Here is a 19,857-nt window from a genome sequence, read left to right as displayed (position 1 = left end):
AGAGAGAGAGAGAGAGAGAGAGAGAGAGAGAGAGAGAGAGAGAGAGAGAGAGAGAGAGAGAGAGAGAGAAAGGGAAAGAAAGAGAGGCAGGGACAGAGACAGAGAATGTTCAAGCTGATAGAATTCCTACATTTCCTCTGACACGACTCAACAAAAGACATTTTAATGAAACATTTGAAAATACTGAACCAGGAAAATTTCATTATATGATAAAAATGCAGTCACAAATTTATTTAAAATTCACATTCTACCTAATCTAATAAAAAAGTCATTTAATATTTCAAGAGTCCTAGAGAATCATCCTCCTAAAGCCACTGATGGCCAGCTCTAACAGGAGAGCAAATTGTTAAGTATTTGGGATGAGCATTTATATCTCAGAAATCATTTAAAATCAGGGTCCAACTTGTTGTTTTGCTTACTTACTAGACTTAAGAAAGTGATGGAGAAAATGTTGATATTGTGTAATAAGCTTTAAGGTGAGTACATTTTTTTCCTTTGAGAGCCAATTATTAAACATTTATAAACACACCACTCACTCTCCTCTCAATGGCTTTTCCTCCTAACCCATCACCCCCGCCCCTCAAGCTAGTTACAGTTATAGGTAACCAGAAAGAAAGACCTCATTGTACTTATTTTCCTCTTAGGTACTTCACTTCATAACTCAAATCCTTTCTGGCAGATCATTCAAAGGCTCCAGGCCCATCTTTATTTGGTAACTGCCCTAATAATTTCAAGGTGGGATTCTTTAGGTGCTTTCTAAAGAAAGGAGCCAAACATTATTTAGGAATTTATAGTTGAAGACTCAAGTGTTTTTCTTTGGGATTGGTCTAAAGGCTTCATTCTAAATCATTTTAGATGCTCTTTTTAAAACTTTAATTCATTTTTTCAATTAGCACTCATTTATTTTCTTGACCTTTTGCATCCCCTCCCTAGTGGATTATTTCTTAGAATATTTTTGAATGCATAAAATAAGATTTTACAAGGAAGTCAATTGCATTGAAAAACAGTTTTCTTTTTTTTTCTTTTTAAATCATGACTTGGTTAAGAATAGCTTGGCAACGAGGATGAAGAGTCCTTCAAAAATGTATAATTTGGGGGTCTTTGCATTATCATTGTGATTTATTAGGGTGTTCCTGGGAACTTACAATCTGTCCAGGTGTTATTTCATTTTCCTTTTGAGTCCACACAGAGCTTACACAGCAAAGAAAGGCAGCTAGCAGCAATTAATCTGTGAAATGTGAACTAGCCTATCCACCTTCAACTGAATGGTGCCAAATAGGCTTGCTCCAGTTCCCATCTCTAAAACTAAGAATCTTTTGGCTTTGGTAACATAAGTTGCACTTCTCAATTTGCTTTTTATTCAGTGACATGACCACGGCACCATTCTTTTTAAAAAATCCCCCTAACTTTGGGGATTAGGCCCAGCTAATGTCATCTCAGTTTCAGATGTTGATAGCTCCCCCACCTCTGCTAATACTCCATATATTGGAAACAGCTGAGTTCACAGATGGTGGACAAGAGCTGGATGCCAATTTAACAGATTATTACCCCCAAAGTTTGCTGATTCCTCGAATTAAAATTTTCTGCCTGTCAGTTGGGAGAAGGAAAAAAATATCATTACTGGTTCAAACCAGCCCCTTTGCAGAATTAATTTTGCAACTCTAGACCAGATTGACTGATTTTTTTGTTATAGTTCTTAAGTAAGATCCCAGCCTACATGGTCTCCTCTAGCAAAATAATTCCATCATTTTGCCTTATGGAATTATATGACCTCTGAGAACCCCTTCCAATGGTAAAATCCTAGGGTTCTAAGACTTGAAAGAGAAATACATATAGATGGATATTATCAGAACACTGGTGACCATAACTAAAAAAAACATAGCTGTTACTCTGGAAGGAGCTCTCAGAAAAACTGTTAATCACCAGAATCTATTTTCTTTCATTTCAGTAGCCTTATTTAGAAAAATAGGTAAATGCAGATAAATGAATTTATTATTTTGTTATATATAAAATAACTTTAACATTCAGTAAAAATTGAGTTCTGAATTCTCTTCCTTCTGCCCTTCCCCAACAAATTAAGAATGTAAGCAATATGATTTTAATTACACTTGTGAAGTCGTCATACAAAACATATTTTCATATTGGCTATGTTTCAAAAGAAAACAAAAATAAACCAAGAAAAATAAAGTACAAAAATATGTTTCAATCTGCACTTAAAGTTTACCAGTTATCTTTCTCTGAAGGTGGATGGCATTTTTCATCATGAGTCCTTTGGAATTATTTTGGATCATCATTTTTAACAGAGTACCTAAGTCTCTCACAGTTGATCATTCTTAATAGTACTGTTTTTACTATGTACAACGTTCTCCTGGTTCTAATCACTTCAATTTGTTTCAGTGCATATGAGTGTCCACAGATTTATCAGAAACAATCCTCCTCATCATTTTTCATAGCATGATAATATTCCATCACAATCATATACAATGACTTATTCAGACTTTCTTCAAATGGTGGACATTGCTTAAATTTCCAATTCTTTGCTACAACAAAAAGTTGCCATAAATATTTTTGTACAAATAGATCCTTTCCCCTTTTCTTTTCTCCATTTGGGAGATATACACCTAGGCGTAGAATTGCTAGGTCAAAAGATAGTCATAGTTTCTTGGCTGTGTGTGTAGTTCCAAATTGGTTCTCCAGAATGGTTGGAGATCCATTCACAGCTCCACCAACAGTGGATTTCCCTCTATTTTCATATCCCCGCCAGTATTTGTCATTTTCCTTTTCTGTCATCTTAGCCAATCTGATGAGTATAAGGTGGTATTTTAGAGTTGCATTTATTTAACAAATAGAATTAGAGTATTTTTATGTGACTATTGATAGCTTTGATTTCACCTTCAGAAAAGTACCTGTTCAAAATACTTCCATTTATCAATTCTGGAATGGCTCTTTTTTTAAAATTTCACTCAATTCTTACATATTTGAGAAAGTAAGCCTTTGTCAGATAAATATAAGATTTTCCAAGCTTTGTTTTCATTCTAACTATGGCTATATTCATTTTTTGTCTGTAAAAACTTTTAAGATTTCATATAATTAAAATTATCCACTTCACTTTGAGTAGTACTCTTCTATCTATCTCATTTAGTCATGACCTCCTCTCATCCATAGATCTGACAGGTATGTTTTTTCCATGCTCTTTTAATTTACCTATGATAATATCCTTTACATTTAGATTTGTCTCAATAGTTATATGGTATGAGATATTAGTCTATGCCTAGTTTCTGCTTATTTTAGTTTTCCTGGCCATTTTTTTCAAATGGTGAATTCTCACACCAAACATTTGGATCTTTAGATTTCCTAAACTCTAGATTACTATAGTCATTTACTGCCATGCATTCTATTCTGCTGATCCGACACTCTATTTTTTGACAAATACAAAATTGTTTTCATGACTAGTATTTTGTAATATAGTTTGAAATCTAGTACTACGAGATCATCTTCCTTCATATTTTTTGTTGTATCCCTTGATATTCTTAGCCTACCCATGAGAAATTTTTATTAGCCTACCCATGAGAAATTTTTATTTCTTCAGTTGTTCAGATCTGTCTTTATCTGAGTAAAAAGTGTTTTGTAACTATGTTCTTATAGCCCCTATGTTTGTCTTGGCAGGTAGAAATCTAAGTCTTTCTACTGTCTACAGTTAAGTATATGTATTTTCTCTTTTTATATGCTGCTGCTGAATTTCTTTTTAAATATATAGAAATGCTAACAATTTATGTGGATTTATTCCATATCCTGAAACTTTGCCAACATTATTGTTTCAACTATTTTTATCTATAACTAGTATTATCTATATATACCATCATATCACTTTCAAAGAGAGATAGTTTTTTTTTCTTCATTGCCTATTTCTATTTCTCTAGTTTCTTTTGTGTTCTTGTATCAATAGTTCAGCATTCCTAATACAATACTGAACAACAGTTATGATAGTGGACGATTGCCTCACCCATTTTCTTATTGGGAAGACTTCAAGTTTATTCCCATCATAGATACTTGTTCTTAGTTTTAGATAGGTACAATTTATCATTTTAAGAAATATTCCCTTTATTCTCATGCTTTCTAGTGTTTTTAATAGGAATGGATGTTGTATTTTGTCAAAGACTTTTTCTGCATCACTTGATATAATTATATGATTTTTGTTATTTGTGCTATTGATGGGATCAATTATGCTAATAGTTTTCCCAATATTAAACCAACTCTGCAATCCCAGTATAAATCCCATCTGGTCATAATGTACAGACTTTGTGATATAGTGCTATAATTTCCTTAATAGTATTCTATTTAAAACTTTTATATCCATATTTTTGTATGCTTATTCATTAAGGAAATTGGACTATAACTTCCTTTCTCTGCTTTTGCTCACCCTCATGTAAGTATCAAAACATTTCTATGTTATGAAAAGAATTTGGTAGGATTCCTCCTTTACCAAGTTTTCCAAATTATTTAAATAATATTGGGATTCATTTTTTCCCTTAAATATTTGGTAGAATTCACTTGTAAATCCATCTTGATCCTGAAGACTTTTACTTAGAGAGCTCATTTACTGTCATTCAATTTCTTTTACAAAGAAAGGGCTATTTAAGTATTCTATTCCCTGTTCTATTCATCTGAGATGTTTATGTGTATTTTTAGTGTTCATTTCATGTACAATGTCATTTTGACTAGAACTTAATCCGGCAAAAAATCCTCCTAATTATAGTTTTAATTTCATCTTCATTTTGGTGAATTCACACTTCTTATTTTTCACACTGGTAATTTGTTTTTCTTCTTTCTTTTTTAAATCAAATTAAAGGAACAATTAGCCTATTTTATTGTATAAAAAAAAACTTTGTACAACTGAAGCCACCTAAATTGGGAATGGGCTATGAGATGAGAGCTGCATCAATGACCACCTTCACATTGAGATTTGAAAGTTATTCCTTCGGAATGCTTTCGAAGGAGTTTGGTTTAATGTCCAAGAAACCTTAGGTACAACTGTGAGATAACAGAAACTAATATTTACCCAGTGCTTTAGGGTTTGCAAAGTGCTTTGCACATGTTATCTCATTTAATTCTTATAACTTTTGTGAAATAAGAACCACAAGCATTAGTACCACCATTTTACAAATGAGTCAGTCAGTAAGCAATTGTTAATCACCTCCTATGCACTAGGCACTGTACTCTAAGGTAGGTATAGGATATAAAGAAAGACAAAAGATAATATGCACTTTCAAACAGATCACACTTCAATGGTGATGACCACTTGGAAACAACTATGTATGAACAAAATGCATGTAGATAGAGTAACTCGGAGATAATATAGGGAAAGGAAATGGAATTAAGATGGTAGTCTGGAAGGGTTTCTCATAGCAAACTGAATTTTATCTGGAACTTGAAGGACGCCAGGAGGGGAGCTAAGAGGCAGAGATGAGGGGGAACAGAATTCTGAAGGACAGACAGTAAAAATGACTGAAGTCTAGAGATAGCATGTCTTCTGTGAGGAAGTCGGTGTTACTAGATCACAGATGGTGTTGTAGATGGAAGAAATAAAGTGTAAAAAGCATTGAAAGGTAAGGAAAGGGCTAGGTGGTGAAAGGTTTTGAAAGTCAAACAGAGGATTTTATTTTTGATCCTGAAGGTGATTAAATATAGAGTGGTGAGGATCAGAAAGTTTAAATGATTTATCCAGGGTTACTCAGTTAAAAGTTGTCAGGAGTGAGATTTGTATCTCAATCTCCCTAACTGTAGTCCCATTAAAATAAGTAGTAAGCCATGCTGACTCTGTGTGATACTAAATGCTAGATGTGTTGTTGTGGATTCAGAATCCAGAGAGGGATATAAGATGTCATGGGTTTAGTCAAGATTGATTGGCAGAAATGTCAACCTTATGGCATGTGTCCCAGATCAAAACGTATTTAAGAAATATATGACAAAATAAAAATACAATAAAACACAGATAATGCAATTTTGGGTTTTCTAAGTCACTATTTGACCCAGAGATCTATTTCTATTTGAGTTTAACATCACTGGAATGAAGTACTGAACTCCGTTTTAAATTCTGTGGAAGCACATTATCATTTTAAGGGAACCTCTAATGAATTAGAAGTTGTAGTCATAGCTTTCATTTATAGAATGCTTTAAGGTTGGCATGATACATGCACAACCTCATTTGATCCTTATAACAATACTGGCAGTTGGGTGCTATTATCCCCATTTTGTAGCTGAGAAAAAGGTTAAATGATTTGTCTACTATCATTCAGCTAATAAGTGACTTAGGTAGGATTTAAACCTCAGGTCTTCTTGATTCCAGGTATAGTTTGGAATATATTTGGAATGTAGCCAATATTCCTAGAACATAGGAATATTCCAAGTAGACTAGCTCTATATATACACTACCATCATCTAGCTGCCTTATGTGGACATCAGAATGTCAGGGGAGAGGCAGGACATAGCCAAACCTAATAGATAAAGGATAGAGAGAGTTCAGAAAACATGAACAAATGTACTGTGGACACATAGGAAGAGACATGGTAGTTAGGTGGTGTAGTGGGATAGAGTGCTGTCCCTGGAGTCAGGAAATCTCATCTCCTGAATTCAAATCTGGTCTCAGACACTTACAACTGTGTGAACCCTGGGCAAATCACTTAACCCTCAATTTCCTTATCTGTAAAATGAACTAAAAGAAAGCAGTGGCAAACCACTGCCAAGAAAATTCCAAATGGGGTTATGAAGACTTAGACACTACTAAAATGACTAAACAAGAAGAAGTAATAAACATGAGGGGCTGTGGGGTTGTGAGGAAAATACTCTGATTAGAGATGAGTATGCACATTAGGGAACAGCAGGAAGTAAAATGTGGCAGGGTTGCTCTGGCCAGATTATAGAAATCTCATGAATAAATCAGAGGAATTAGCCTTAGTAAGAGGGAAATAAGGAACAAATGAAAGCTTGGGATCAGGATAGTGACACATCCACCATGAACAAATAAGAGTCATGAGATTGGGAGCATAAATTCTTCTGGGTATCTTTCTCAAAGAAAAAATATTCATTTTGTTCTTTACATTAAGCACAAGTCTTCCAGAAACAATTTTAATTAATTTAGTATTATGCTAACTGTAAATGTTTCTAACTTGGATTGAGTCGAGTCAGTTATCAAATTGATCTTCTTAAAGTACAAGGCTAGCTATATCAATCAACTCCTATGTCCCCCTATTGCCTGAAGGATCAAATATGAAATCCTCTGGATTTCAAAGCCAACTTATTTTCAATCATTTTATGCCTTTACTCTCTTCAATATACTATACAAATCCTTGATAATGACCTTGAAATCCCTTGAAAAAAATGAGAACTAGCATTAATAAGGTGCTTTGAAGGGGACAGTTATGTGCCTAATGAATAGAAAGCCAGGAGATAGAAAGACAGGAGGTCCTGGATTCAAATCTGACCTCAGACATTTCCTAACTTTTAACTTTGAGCAAGTCACTTAACCCCCATTGCCTGGTCCCATTCTTCTTCCTTGGAACCAATATACAGTATTTATTATAAAATGGAAGGAAAAGGAGCAGAGCCAAGATGGAAGCTTAGTAGCAGTGAAAGCCTAAAACTGCTCTGACTATCCTTCCAAAAAATCTTTAGAAGGTGCCTCAAAAATCCAGGAATCAAAGCAGGATGACCAAGGAGGCTCTCCCACTGGACACAACTTGAAAGGTAGGCAGAGAGTATTGATTTTCACAGAATAAGGGGGAACTGGAAGAAAAACTGCACACAAAGGAGTGCTTGCCAACTACCCCCCACAAACCCCCAAACCAGACTCAGAACCTGTGCATAGGCCAACTTTGGGATCCAGGGACAAGGTCTACACCAAAAAAAGAATACCTCAGACCCACCCCTTGAAGTCGCAGGCCCAAATGACAGGCCAAAGGAGGTCTGGAAGTCCATATAACACGGGACCTTTTCAAGCCTCCATGGAAGCAGTGAAAACTGAGCCCCAGGGCAAAATCATCTTGTAAGCCAGAAGACAAAAATCTACAAGCAGCTTTTCAGAATTCATAGTTCACAGGCAAAAAAAAAAAGGCTGGGAAAATGAGCAAACAGAAAAAAATTAACCCTCAAAAATTTATATAGGGAAAAAGAGCAAAGAACAGAATCAACAGGAGATGGTGAGATCCAAGCAATCACATGAAAGACTTCAAAAATTAAAATTAAAAAACAGAATTGGTAGCAAACTCTGGAAGAACTCAAAAGGGAATTAAAAAATAAAATAAAATAGGTTGAAGAAAATGGTAAAAGGAATGAAAGTCATGTTAAAACCAGTGGAAATGTGCATCGGCCATGGGTGGGGGGGAGTGCGGGGGGTGAAGGGGAAAGTAGGAGCATGAATCATGTAACCATGTTAAAAATGAATATTAATGTTTTAAAAATAAAAGTAATGCAAAAACAAAATAACAGCTTAAAAAGCAAAATTGGTCAACTGGAAAAAGAGGCACAAAAATCCAATGAAGAAGGTTTTGTTAAACAGAACTGACCTACTAGAAAAAGAAGCAAAATAATCCAATGAAGAAAAGAGGTGCCATTAAAAGTAGAATGGACCAAATAGAAAAGAGGGATCAAAAGATTACGGAATAAATTCAGTATTTAAAAATTAGAATTGGACAAAGAGAAGCTAATGATTTCATGAGTCATCAAGAAACAATAAAACAAAATCAAAAGAATGAAAAAATAGAAGAAAATATGAAATAATTCATTAAAAAAACAACTGACCTGGGAAACAGATCCAGGAGAGACAATTTAAGAATTCTTGGACTACCTGAAAGTCATGACCAAAAAAAAATCCTAGACATGTTACAAGAAATTATCCAAAAAAACTTCCCTGATATTTTTGAACAAGAGGGTAAGATAGAGAATGAAAGAATCCACAGATGACTTTCTGGTCATTGCATATTGTACCCCTGGCTTCTTCAAGTTCTAGTTAAAACTGCACCTTTTTACAAGAATTTTTTCTAAGATCCCTTCAAAACTAGACCCTTCTCTCTGTGAATTATCTTCAAATTTTCTATGCACATCTTATTTGTACATTTGTTTGCATGTTTATTCCCCTATAAGTGTTTGAGCTCCTTGAGGGCAGGGATTCTTTTCTCTGACTTTCTTTGTATTACCAGGGCTTAGCATATTGCCTAGAATATAGAAGGCAAGTAATTAAAATTTTATTGTTTTGAGTACTTTAGAGAGAGAGAGAGATCCTAATAGCAAAGTTCCTCCAGATCCAATGTATTGTCCTCACATATCTCTCCTCCCCAAGACAATTTGGGACAACATTTATAGGAATGTTAAACAAAGGTCAAAACATGTTCCAAAATAGCAATAGGAGACAATACTCTAGAATGCCTGACACAATAACTATTTCTTTTGAAATAATAAAAGGAAACTTCCAAGTGATCCATACTTAATCCTTTCTGAATGAAAAAGAGGACCCAGCTTTGAAGCTAGTCACTTCAGGAGATCAGAAAAACAATGATCTTAGCTAGGTACCTTTTTTGCTTTAAATTTGATTATGGCTGTGAATCTATCTTCCTGAGACCTTAGCTTTGCTCTAGACTTTTTATACATTTCCTGAAGCAAAAAGTCTAGAAAAAATTTAAGCCAAAAGGAAATATAATTTCTTAATATTTCCAATTGTACTAAAATTTGGGGACAGGAGATTGTTAATATCTTTCCACAGCTATTACACTATTCTAGCATTGGGTTATGAGAGATAAATCTAGGACATACAAGGAGACTAGATAGAAAGGAATAGATGTAAAAGACATGTCAGACATTGGCTGAATTTACTGATTAGATAAGATAGCTAAGGCAAAGGATTGAGCATATGTGAATGAAAATAATAGAACTATGAGCAGGAAAGTTGGGAAGGAAAGCTGGTTTTAGAGGAAAGATGATGAGTAATAGTTTGGCATGTTGAATTTGTGGTAACCAGGAGGTGCCATAGTAGGCTAGAGCTCAGAAGAAAAGGTGTGGCCTGAGGTATATTTGATATTTATTGTCATAGAAGTACTTAAAACACCAGGTCATTAACTCTGTTCCCCTCCTGAATTATGATAACTGTGATTGTGAATTAGGAGTATGATTAATACTTTATTAATTATATTATATATAATACATTATTAAAATATATAAATGAATATTAACAATTAGTATAACAATGTAATTAATATAATTTGTTTTTCTTACAGTGCTGTTATATTTTTATTTATAAAAAGTGAAGTACCAAGTTTAACATGTTCCTTGGACACAACACCATTACTAACTGAACGTGTGAGTATGGTATATGTTACTGCTAGAAAATACTTCATTTATAAAGCCAAATTTAGTCCAAAGGAAAAAGTAAAGATCGAATTTTTTACAAATGTATCTGCAAGTGAGGAGGGGAATGCTTAGATTTCAGGATTATAGAAAATATTTCAGTATGTATCTGTAAGGGTTAATAGCCAGCACAGAAAGTCAGACAGTTATAAGTACATTTCATTAATTAACAGTCTTGAATGCTCTTCTCCCACAAATAATAATCACTTCTTAGATTTATGCTTTTCTGAGAGCTGTTATTCCCTGAAGATATCAACTGTGAGTAGACTCTTTCTAGGGACCTGATCTCCTCACACATATAATGATGATGATAATGATAATGAAACTAACATTTATATGGTTAAGATTTCCAAAAGAGTTTTGTATAAAAGAAACTCCTGGCAATTTAGAGCCAAGGTCTAAAGAAAAAAAGAAAGTAAGGGGAATCTGAAATTTCCTTTAGTAAAGAGAAAGGCACAAAGTGATGGGCCAAGTCAAGGAATCTTATAGAAGAGCAATATATTGAACAGTATTTCCTTTTACAATTCTGTCCTTCCCAGAGGGGTTAGGTAAGGACCTTTTGTGGGGGGCCTGGGTTGAAGGGGAGTTTCTATTGAAATAAAATGAAGCTATGGAAGTGTATGGGCAGCTAGATGGAAAGTTGATAGAATTCTCTCTTCTTGAGTTCAAATCTGGTCTCAAATACTTTCTAGCTATGTGATCTGAGTAAAGTCACAAAATCCTGTTTGTTTCAGTTTCCTCATCTGTAAAATGAACTGGAGAAGGAATAAGCAAACCACTCCATTACCTTTGCCAGGAAAACCCTAAATGGGGAAAAAGAGTCAGAAATGACTGAAAATGATCAAATAACAATAAAAATAAATAGGCTTGGGCTGAGGTTTGCAGCTTTCTAAACTTTCCAGTTTTGACACTACCTGTCAAGAGATCCTCCAAAGTGGAAAAAAAAGGAGCATTTAAGTTTTTAAACAGCCCGAGTTTTGTTATTGGGCTTTAGGCAAAATCACAAAATAGACAAAGCCCCACTTCCTAACTCTCTTGCCCTATTCTGCAGGTCCTCAAGGTCTTTGGCATCTTTCTATATTTGAGAGTATCTCACTCTACATCCACATTTGCCCTTCCCTTTTTATTTCCAAAATTATTGTCTTATAAAAAGAAAGTCAGCTTCAATAAGGATGATCAAACTTTGGATAAAGCCAATGAAGTCGTAGATCTGATTTGCATTAAAAAAGAGACTATTTGAGACTATTTGCTCAAATAAATTCCCAATTATTCGTCTGGGAGATTTAGTGCCCTGCTTCCAACTTTCTGATATATTTCTCCTTTCAGGCAGTAGTATTATACATAAAAAGCTTGGCCTGATAAAAAATTTTAGTACTAATATCACTTCTACCACAAACAGCATCTCCTTCAGCTCAATGCTTCCTTTTGTAAGTATCTTTGTACTCCACAGAGACAGGTAAAAATAGACAGATATATTGTGGGACCAGAACAGAATGAATATCAACACTAATTATTAGAGACAGATATCTTTTAAAAAATTTTATATTATTTATTTTTAATATCTTTTATTCTTTTATTCTAATTTTGAGGCCAGAATTCTCTCCCTTCCTTCCACCCTTCCTGCACAGATGGATTTTTAAATTTTGTTTTCTAAGATAGAGTTATTTAATTCTAATTCTTCTTCTATGAATTTAGGTAAATTATATTTTTGTCACTATTCATCAATTTCACTTAGACTGATGATTAGCTTTATTGGCATATAATTGGGCAAAATAGCTCCTAAAAGATAATAGCACTTAAATGGAAGCTGTAAAAGGATTGGGGGAGCATGTAGACAAATTGGGAAAGGGTCAAGAGCTGAGCTGGGAGAGGAATGATACACTAAGAGATTCTTTGTGTGTGATAGCAGGCAAATCATTTAACTACCCTGAACTTTAGTTGCTTCAATGTCAGATGAGAGATTTCCTACAATGTCCCTTGAGGTGTCTCTTTTAGCTCTAGGTATATGATCCTAGATACACACAATTGGAATAAGTCATGGAACCATTATTTTCATACAAGTGTGTGTGTGAGAGAGAGAGGGATATGAATAAGGTTACATAGTTTCCAAGCTGGAAGAAGGAACCTCAGAAGTAATCTAGCTTAACCCCTTCATTTTTCAGATAAGGAAACTGAGGACAGAGAGGTAAGTTGACTTGTCTAATGTCATGCAAGTAGTGAGTAGCAGAACTGGGATTTGAGCTCACATCCTCTGTCCCAGGTGCATTTCCATTGCACCATCCTGCTTCTCCATCCTTCCCCACCCACTCCCTTCTTCTCCCATCTCCAGGACTTGTCAAACATGAATCTCAAACTGATGACCATCAAAAATGCTTTCTTTGCTTCGTTTTTTTTGATAGGCAATCAACAGTACTCAGACTAATGGCCTGGACTATTCGTGGACCAAAAAGCTTTCTCAATTCCAAAACAGGCTAATGTAAGGAACTGTGTGTTTTTTTCCTAGATTACAAGTATATATAATTATTTTCTAACATTTTGCCATCTAAGTCAACTATTTCTTAAAGAATGAGAAATCAGACTTATAACCACCCTATATTTTGCCTATAGGTTAATTTTCAATATTGATACTTTTGTTGTTTTATTTATTTTGTTGTTTATTGATAAAGAAATGAGAGGCAAAATAGGACTTTTCTTTCATGAAATCACAACTTCAGTCTTCCTGTCTTCATGTTTTTAAGTGCTTAAAACTCTGAATTGTACACAATTGACTATACTTTCAGGATATCCAAAATATGGATATCATTACAATGACAGAAAAAAAAAACAGCTCAGAAGCTGCTTTTGAAATCAGGATTTTCTTCAGGCAGAAACAGATCTCTCCAAGATTTTTTTTAAAATAATACCTTTAACTATTGAATTTTTTTATTTGTTTGATCAAAATATTTGTTAGTTGGAATATAACCAATTAAAATTATCAACCATTCATGGCTTATTTTAAGGTATCTCATTTAAGGCTTAGATGGACTTCCCTAGAGATTTCCTGAGATAATAATAATAATAATAATAATAATAATAATAATAATTTAAGTCCCCAGAAGTTGACCTCAAGAATTCTAGGAGTGATTTACAGTCATAATATACTTATGTAATGCTTATAATTGCAAAACACTTGATATGCATTCTCATTTGATCCTCATGGTGGCCTTCCAAGGTAATAAGTATAACCACAAAAGCTGGTCATGAAGCTATTCTGTGAGTTTCCATGTTCTCACATCGACAGAAAACACCTAAAATAGGTGATATGAGAGGTGATTATTAGATCTTTGTTAAGAATAAGATGATACAGAACTCCTAATTTTCCCCAGTAGGGGTTTCTTCGTGGATAATTGGGATAAAGAGTGGAAGTAGGCATGGCTGCTTTAGAGGAACATCCTTTGGTGCTCAGCTGGCAATTGTCTTCCACACATACCCCATTTTAAAGAACCAACCAGGAGTTACCAATGTCATTACAGTAAACATCTCCTAATTATTCCTGCTAATGACTTAATTCTAGGTTGTCTTTTCGTTAAGGGGATGGATTACCAATGAGCCAAAATGTCTCCTGCTTTGAAGTAGCTAGATGACATAATGCATGATAGAATGTTAGACTTGGAGTCAAGAAGACATACTTTCAAATATATTCTTGGCACTTAAAAGCTATGTAAACTGCCTAAGTCATTTCTCTCAAACTCTATTTTCTAATCTTTAAAATAGGGATAATACTAGCATTCATCTCACAAAGTTGTTGTGAAGCTAAGTTGAGATAACATTTGTAAACCATTTTAAAATTCTAGCTCTTATTATATATTACTATTAATCTCTTCCAATGTAGACTCTAAACCGTGGGTTGGCAATGTATGTCTCTCGAGCCATATCTGGCTCTTTCGAAGACCAGATATGGCTCTTTCTGCAGGAGCCATATAAAGTCAATTTTTTTTCAGGCACTGTTACAGGAGCAGCACTATGAGCACTGTACAGCTCTCATGAAATTACATTTTTAAAAAATGTGGCGTTTATGGCTCTCACGGCCAAAAAGGTTGCCGACCCCTGCTCCAAACGATCACCCTAAAGCAAATATCAATAATATGGAAATAGGTCTTGATCAGTGACACATGTAAAACCCAGTGGAATTGCAGATTGGCTATTGGAGGAGGGGAGGAGGAGAAGGGGAGGAAACGAATATGAATCATGTAACCATGGAAAATTTTTCTTAATTAATCAATAAAAAACAATTAATCTCCTCCAATTTGACCACTGCCATCATGAGATAAAAACACGATGGAAGGTAATTATCCTGATATGTTGTGTCATGCAAGCATTGTAAATATGTAAAAAAGCAAAAACAAAACAATATGCAACTATTATTTTTTCTTTCAAGAAATATTTTGCCCCCTTACCACTGTGCTCGGCTTCATTGGATCAAAAGTAGAAGATATAATTTCTGCCCACAAGGATCTTTATTCTAGTTATGGAAAAGAGTTTACTTACCTAACTAGCCAATCACTTGACTGCTGGGTCATGTTTTTTTTAGCCACAACATTTCTCAAAAACCACTGTCCAAATCCTAAAGGGATTGGAATCTGTCATGATGAGGCTATGTCCACCCTGAGGAAATTACAAAGATTATGAAATACAATAATAAAACCATACTTGAATACTTGGGAATGATTACCTTTTAAACTTCAAAGAGGTTATCTAACTTTCTGAAAATCCTTCATTTCTATGACTAGTCTTTATAGCAGAAAATGAATGACAATTGTATTTTTAGATGTATTGGTACACCTTTAACATAGCAGGATTTTGCTCTATTGCCATAGACTTAATACAATAGTAATAAATTCCATGGATTTGCTTGTGCCTTTTATATTGCCACATGTTCAAATTATTATCCCACATCTGTGTATTTCCAAAATGTCATTACATAATAGGAATTTTTTTTTCAAGAGGCTGTGTTCTAGCAGTTGTATCTGGAATACTCTATGGATGCAGTTTTGTACCAGTAATTTATATCAAGGACCATGGCAAAAGGAATGACAGCATATACGCAGGGTCTAGTCAATATGGTAAGATTACATGACCTCTCTCATTTAACCTTTTGACTGAATTAACTGGAGCTTTGCACTCAATGATAATAAACTTAGATAGTTAATTATAAGGGTGAATAAAACAACATTTAGATTTGATCTTTCCTTCCTTTTCCCTTTTCTCCCACTCTTCTCACTCTGTTTTTGTCTCTATTTCTGCTTTTCTCTTTCTGTCTCTCCAATTTAGGTGACAACAGAAGTTATTACTACTTCAAAAGTAATAAAAGACTCCATGAGTCTGGTGAGGACTCGGATTTGAAATACCTGGGTTATAATTCTGCCTCACCACTTACTATTTATATAACCAGAGCAAGTCACTTAACCTTTTTTAGTTTTCAGTTTCTTCATCTATATAATTTTCTTTTATGATTTTAGTGAAATATAGTATGCAAGGTTGTAAAAAATTAGTACTATAATACCTTTGTGACAGTAGGGGGAAGATGACTTATGATCCATAGAATCTTTCCTTCAGTATTCTTCTTTTGTTTAGCTTCTATATGTTCTAATCTTACCGTCTTTTCATTTGTTCAACAAATTTTTCTTTTGCCTCTACATTTTGGGATTTCAATTTGGTGATTTTTTTCAGAGAACCTATTGTTTTACAGAGAATCCCTGTGACTTGTTCTAAATTCTGTACTTTCTAGTATGATTTTGATTTCTCCCTTGAGATCTATAATTTCTGTTCTTACTTCTTCAATCTGTTTTCAATTCTTTTTGAGGCAATATGGTTTAATGTGGAAAAAGAATTGGCCCCAAATTCAGAAAGCCAATGCAAATTCACATGATTACACATCCTGGTTGTGTGACTCTGGGCATGTTGATTAACTTCTTCATGCTTCCAGGTAAATCACTCCAGGCAGAGAAAGGTGCTAATAAGCAGAGGAAGTTTCCTCACCTGGCAGTTACCTGTACTAATAAAATCAGAGATCCAGCCCCTATTCTTAATTCTTCTAAACTATTCCAGTGATTCTTAGAGTTGCATTATTATAAGAGACAATTTTGGGGGTCATAGGTTCCTTTGGGAATCTAGTAAAGCCACCATATTGCCAAGGAAATCAATTATATTGAAATATGGTTATATTTTTTTTCTAAAAGCTAATAGACCATAGGTTAAGAATTCCTATAATTTCTGGATGGCATGTACAATTGTGGTATTTACACCTTTATGAAAGATTGCTGACTACATTTCTTTTACTACAAAATACTTGTTAGGATTATTCCTAGATTGTTCCTTTTTCTTCCTTTGTCAGTTTTTATTACCCTAGTAGATTTTCTATAGGGTCAATTTTTTACTTTTATAATGAGTTTTGAAATCAGCCCACTTTGTTGAATCTAATCCCATCTCCCTCCAAACCTTCTGTTTTATCCTTGTTTTTCTTTAACCACTGGGTTGGATAATATCTGTGGCTTTCAAAGTAGGCAGAAATGGCCAGCTGAATCATTGCTACAAAGACACTAAGGGCTTGTTTTCCATCAGTTCCATTCTACTGGTCTCCCAGCCCTATGTACTTTCTTCTTTCATCAATTTAGAAATGGGGTCCTTTCCCACTGGTCCCATTCTACTGGTAAGAAACTGGCATATGGAAATTCTGAGAAGTTTCTGAACCTGGCTCTGCACTTCTTCTTCATCTATGTTCTGCCACCCTACCAAACTTTTCCTGTATCTTAAGATTTAGGTCTAGTCTAATTTTAGAGCTCCTACTTTGGCAGTACCCTTGCTAAGAGGTTAATTCAAAAAACTGATACTTACCATTGCTCTAGTCAGAAGGACAAGGAGCTCTGGATCCAGGCCAGGCAATTCACATTGTAGACTATACAAAGAGAGCTTGGAGGTACCTAGAGAAATCAACTAGTGAAGTATGGTATGTTATTTTTTTGGTAGGAATTATATTTTAGTGATTTGCTTTGTTCCCCTGGTGATCCTGTTGCTTTTCTTGTTACAGTATTAGGCATCTTTCTTTGAGGTAATAAGGGGACTATTGAGCCTATGCTACTTCTCATTCCATCATCTTAAATCCATACACCCCCAAAATATGTTTTTCTCTCTTCCCTCTCATATGATCATTAGTTTTAATTTATTTCATTTTCCTAATTAGGGTGCAAATTAAGCTAATAATATTAATAAGTTAAGCTAAGATAATAACATTTATTTTAATGCACTGCTTCTGATACCAGTTGTTTGACTATAAACAAGTCCTTTTACATCTCACTTCCTGAATTAGCTCATCTTTAAAAGGTAGACAGTAATAAACTTTTTCACTCACCTCTTAGCATTGTGGTATCAAAGAGATAGCACGTGTAATTTATTCATCTCAAATCTTCTGTTTATCTTTTCTTAAAATGACTAGACTTCTTTATTGAAGTGATTATGTGACTTTCCAGACAATGCCCTGGTTTCCATTAAAAAGTCTGGTTGTAGCTCCACGGTGATTTTTTTCAGCCTCATAAAATTGAACCTCTCTGACTAATTAGTTTATATTATCATGTGGACACAATAAAACATGGAAGAAGACTGATTTTCCAGTTGTTATTATCCCTTTGGCATGCATCCAGGACATATTTGGTGGTTACTTGTTCATCAGGTGCCATAGTCACCAAGTGGACTGATTAATCTGATAGCATGAAATTATTAATACTTTCCCCCCTTTTTCTCCTTGTCTTAACATAATCTTAACTGCTATAGTGCCCCTCCAAAAAAGCTAAAAAGAAAAAAGATAACAAAATATACATACCAGCAGTATGTCTATCAGCAAAAAACTATAAATAAGCTATATAACTAGTTTTTAAGGACTAGATGAACAAACTGATATGTGAATGTAATATCATGGACACCACAAGAAATTAGGAATATAGAAATTTCAGAAAATGAGAGAATGCTTTACCAAGATCTAATGTAAATCTAAGAAAAAAGAACCAAAGGAACAAGATATGCAACATAACTAAAATATTGTAAATGAAGATGGCCCCAAAGGACAACAAACTCAAGTCAAATGTAGTGAACAAACATTTATCCTTCTTTTATAATAACAATTTGAAAACTATAAAAATGGAAAATTCCATAAACTGTAAATTGCCATTATTTGGAGCAGTTTTGCTCAACAGATTTTTCTTTAATTAATTTGTTTGTTATATTAAAATACCCAACTAAATCCCTCTCTCTTCTCTGCCCCAACTAGAGAAGGCATGATTGTTACCAAAAAAAAGTTTCAAAATAAAATGTATAATTTTAAAAAACTTTACATGATTATCTATACTTAAATGTGATGTTACAGTTGCATAGTCAGTGAGAAAAGACTCATTCTCATATTTTGTTGATTAAAAAAAAAAAAGATGCTAAAGTCCAGAATAAGACAATTCCTCTCTCACCTCAGCTTTTCTTTCTCCATCTCTCAATATGTCTATGTCTATATTATCAGGCCTTTTAGCATATTTTATATTCAATAAATATATCATAGTTGTTTAAATATAACATTTTTATGCCTTTGACATTTGTATTTTTCAGATTTGGACTATGTCTTTGCACACTTCAGTGGTATCTTTGTTACAAGCACCGTCTACTTCCTGGTCTACTGCATGATCATGAAAAATAATCCCAAAATTTATCCTCAAGCAATATTACCAGGTATGAATATTTAGCCTCAGGTTTTCAACTGCATCATGTAGGAGATATATGTTATACTTATATATGTGTATGAATGTGTTATATATATATACATATGTATATTTATCTATTCATTTTAGAATAGATGTCTTTGGCTTCAAACAGAACCATGCTTTGAGAATCTGTTTTCTTTTGAAAAAATGCTTCTTTTTATGTTTGATTACCTAAAATTTGACATAAAATGCTCAGGAACTTTGAGAAAAAATAGCATTTAGTGACATAAAATGCAGATTTTGTTTATAAATTTTATCAGGAAGTTCTCATTCTTAATGGCACTATGGGCAAAATGCGACCTTACTACTTTCCTATAATTATTAATCATTAAAAAACTTTATTACTCTAGATATTTTTATAAATGAGCATCAAAGGAAAAAAGCAATTTTTGTCACCACATTCATGAATATTTAAATAACTGATCTAAAAAGAAGTCTCCTATTTATTACATAGAAGTCACAGAATCTCTGAGCTAGATGGAACCTTAGAGACCATCTAGCCAAACTACACTTCAATGAGAATCCCTACTAGAACATATTCCCAAGGCAGCAATCCAGCCTTTTTGATGTTACCGCCATTGATATCTCATTCTACTTTTGGATAACCCTAATTGTTAGGAAGTTTTTCACTCTATCAAGCCACCCATTGCTACTTATTATTTTTTCATCCTAGCTCTATTAGCTA

General features: G+C 34.1%; 1 protein-coding gene across 1 annotated transcript in view; it reads left to right on the top strand.

Annotated features, from left to right (window-relative positions):
- TMEM144 (transmembrane protein 144) overlaps positions 1–19,857 on the top strand; it is a 55,248-nt gene that overhangs the window by 23,135 nt on the left and 12,256 nt on the right. Inside the window, exons 5-8 of the mRNA XM_044680847.1 lie at positions 10,266–10,347; positions 12,795–12,871; positions 15,379–15,497; positions 19,021–19,140. Of these exons, the coding sequence (XP_044536782.1) occupies positions 10,266–10,347; positions 12,795–12,871; positions 15,379–15,497; positions 19,021–19,140 (398 nt within the window). The remainder of the gene's footprint in view (positions 1–10,265; positions 10,348–12,794; positions 12,872–15,378; positions 15,498–19,020; positions 19,141–19,857) is intronic.

The sequence above is a fragment of the Gracilinanus agilis genome, chromosome 6, assembly GCF_016433145.1.
Source record: "Gracilinanus agilis isolate LMUSP501 chromosome 6, AgileGrace, whole genome shotgun sequence".
In the NCBI taxonomy this organism is placed as follows: Eukaryota; Metazoa; Chordata; class Mammalia; order Didelphimorphia; family Didelphidae; genus Gracilinanus; species Gracilinanus agilis.
The sequence above is the reverse complement of the archived record's forward strand: the minus strand, read 5'-3'. Positions and strand labels throughout refer to the sequence as shown.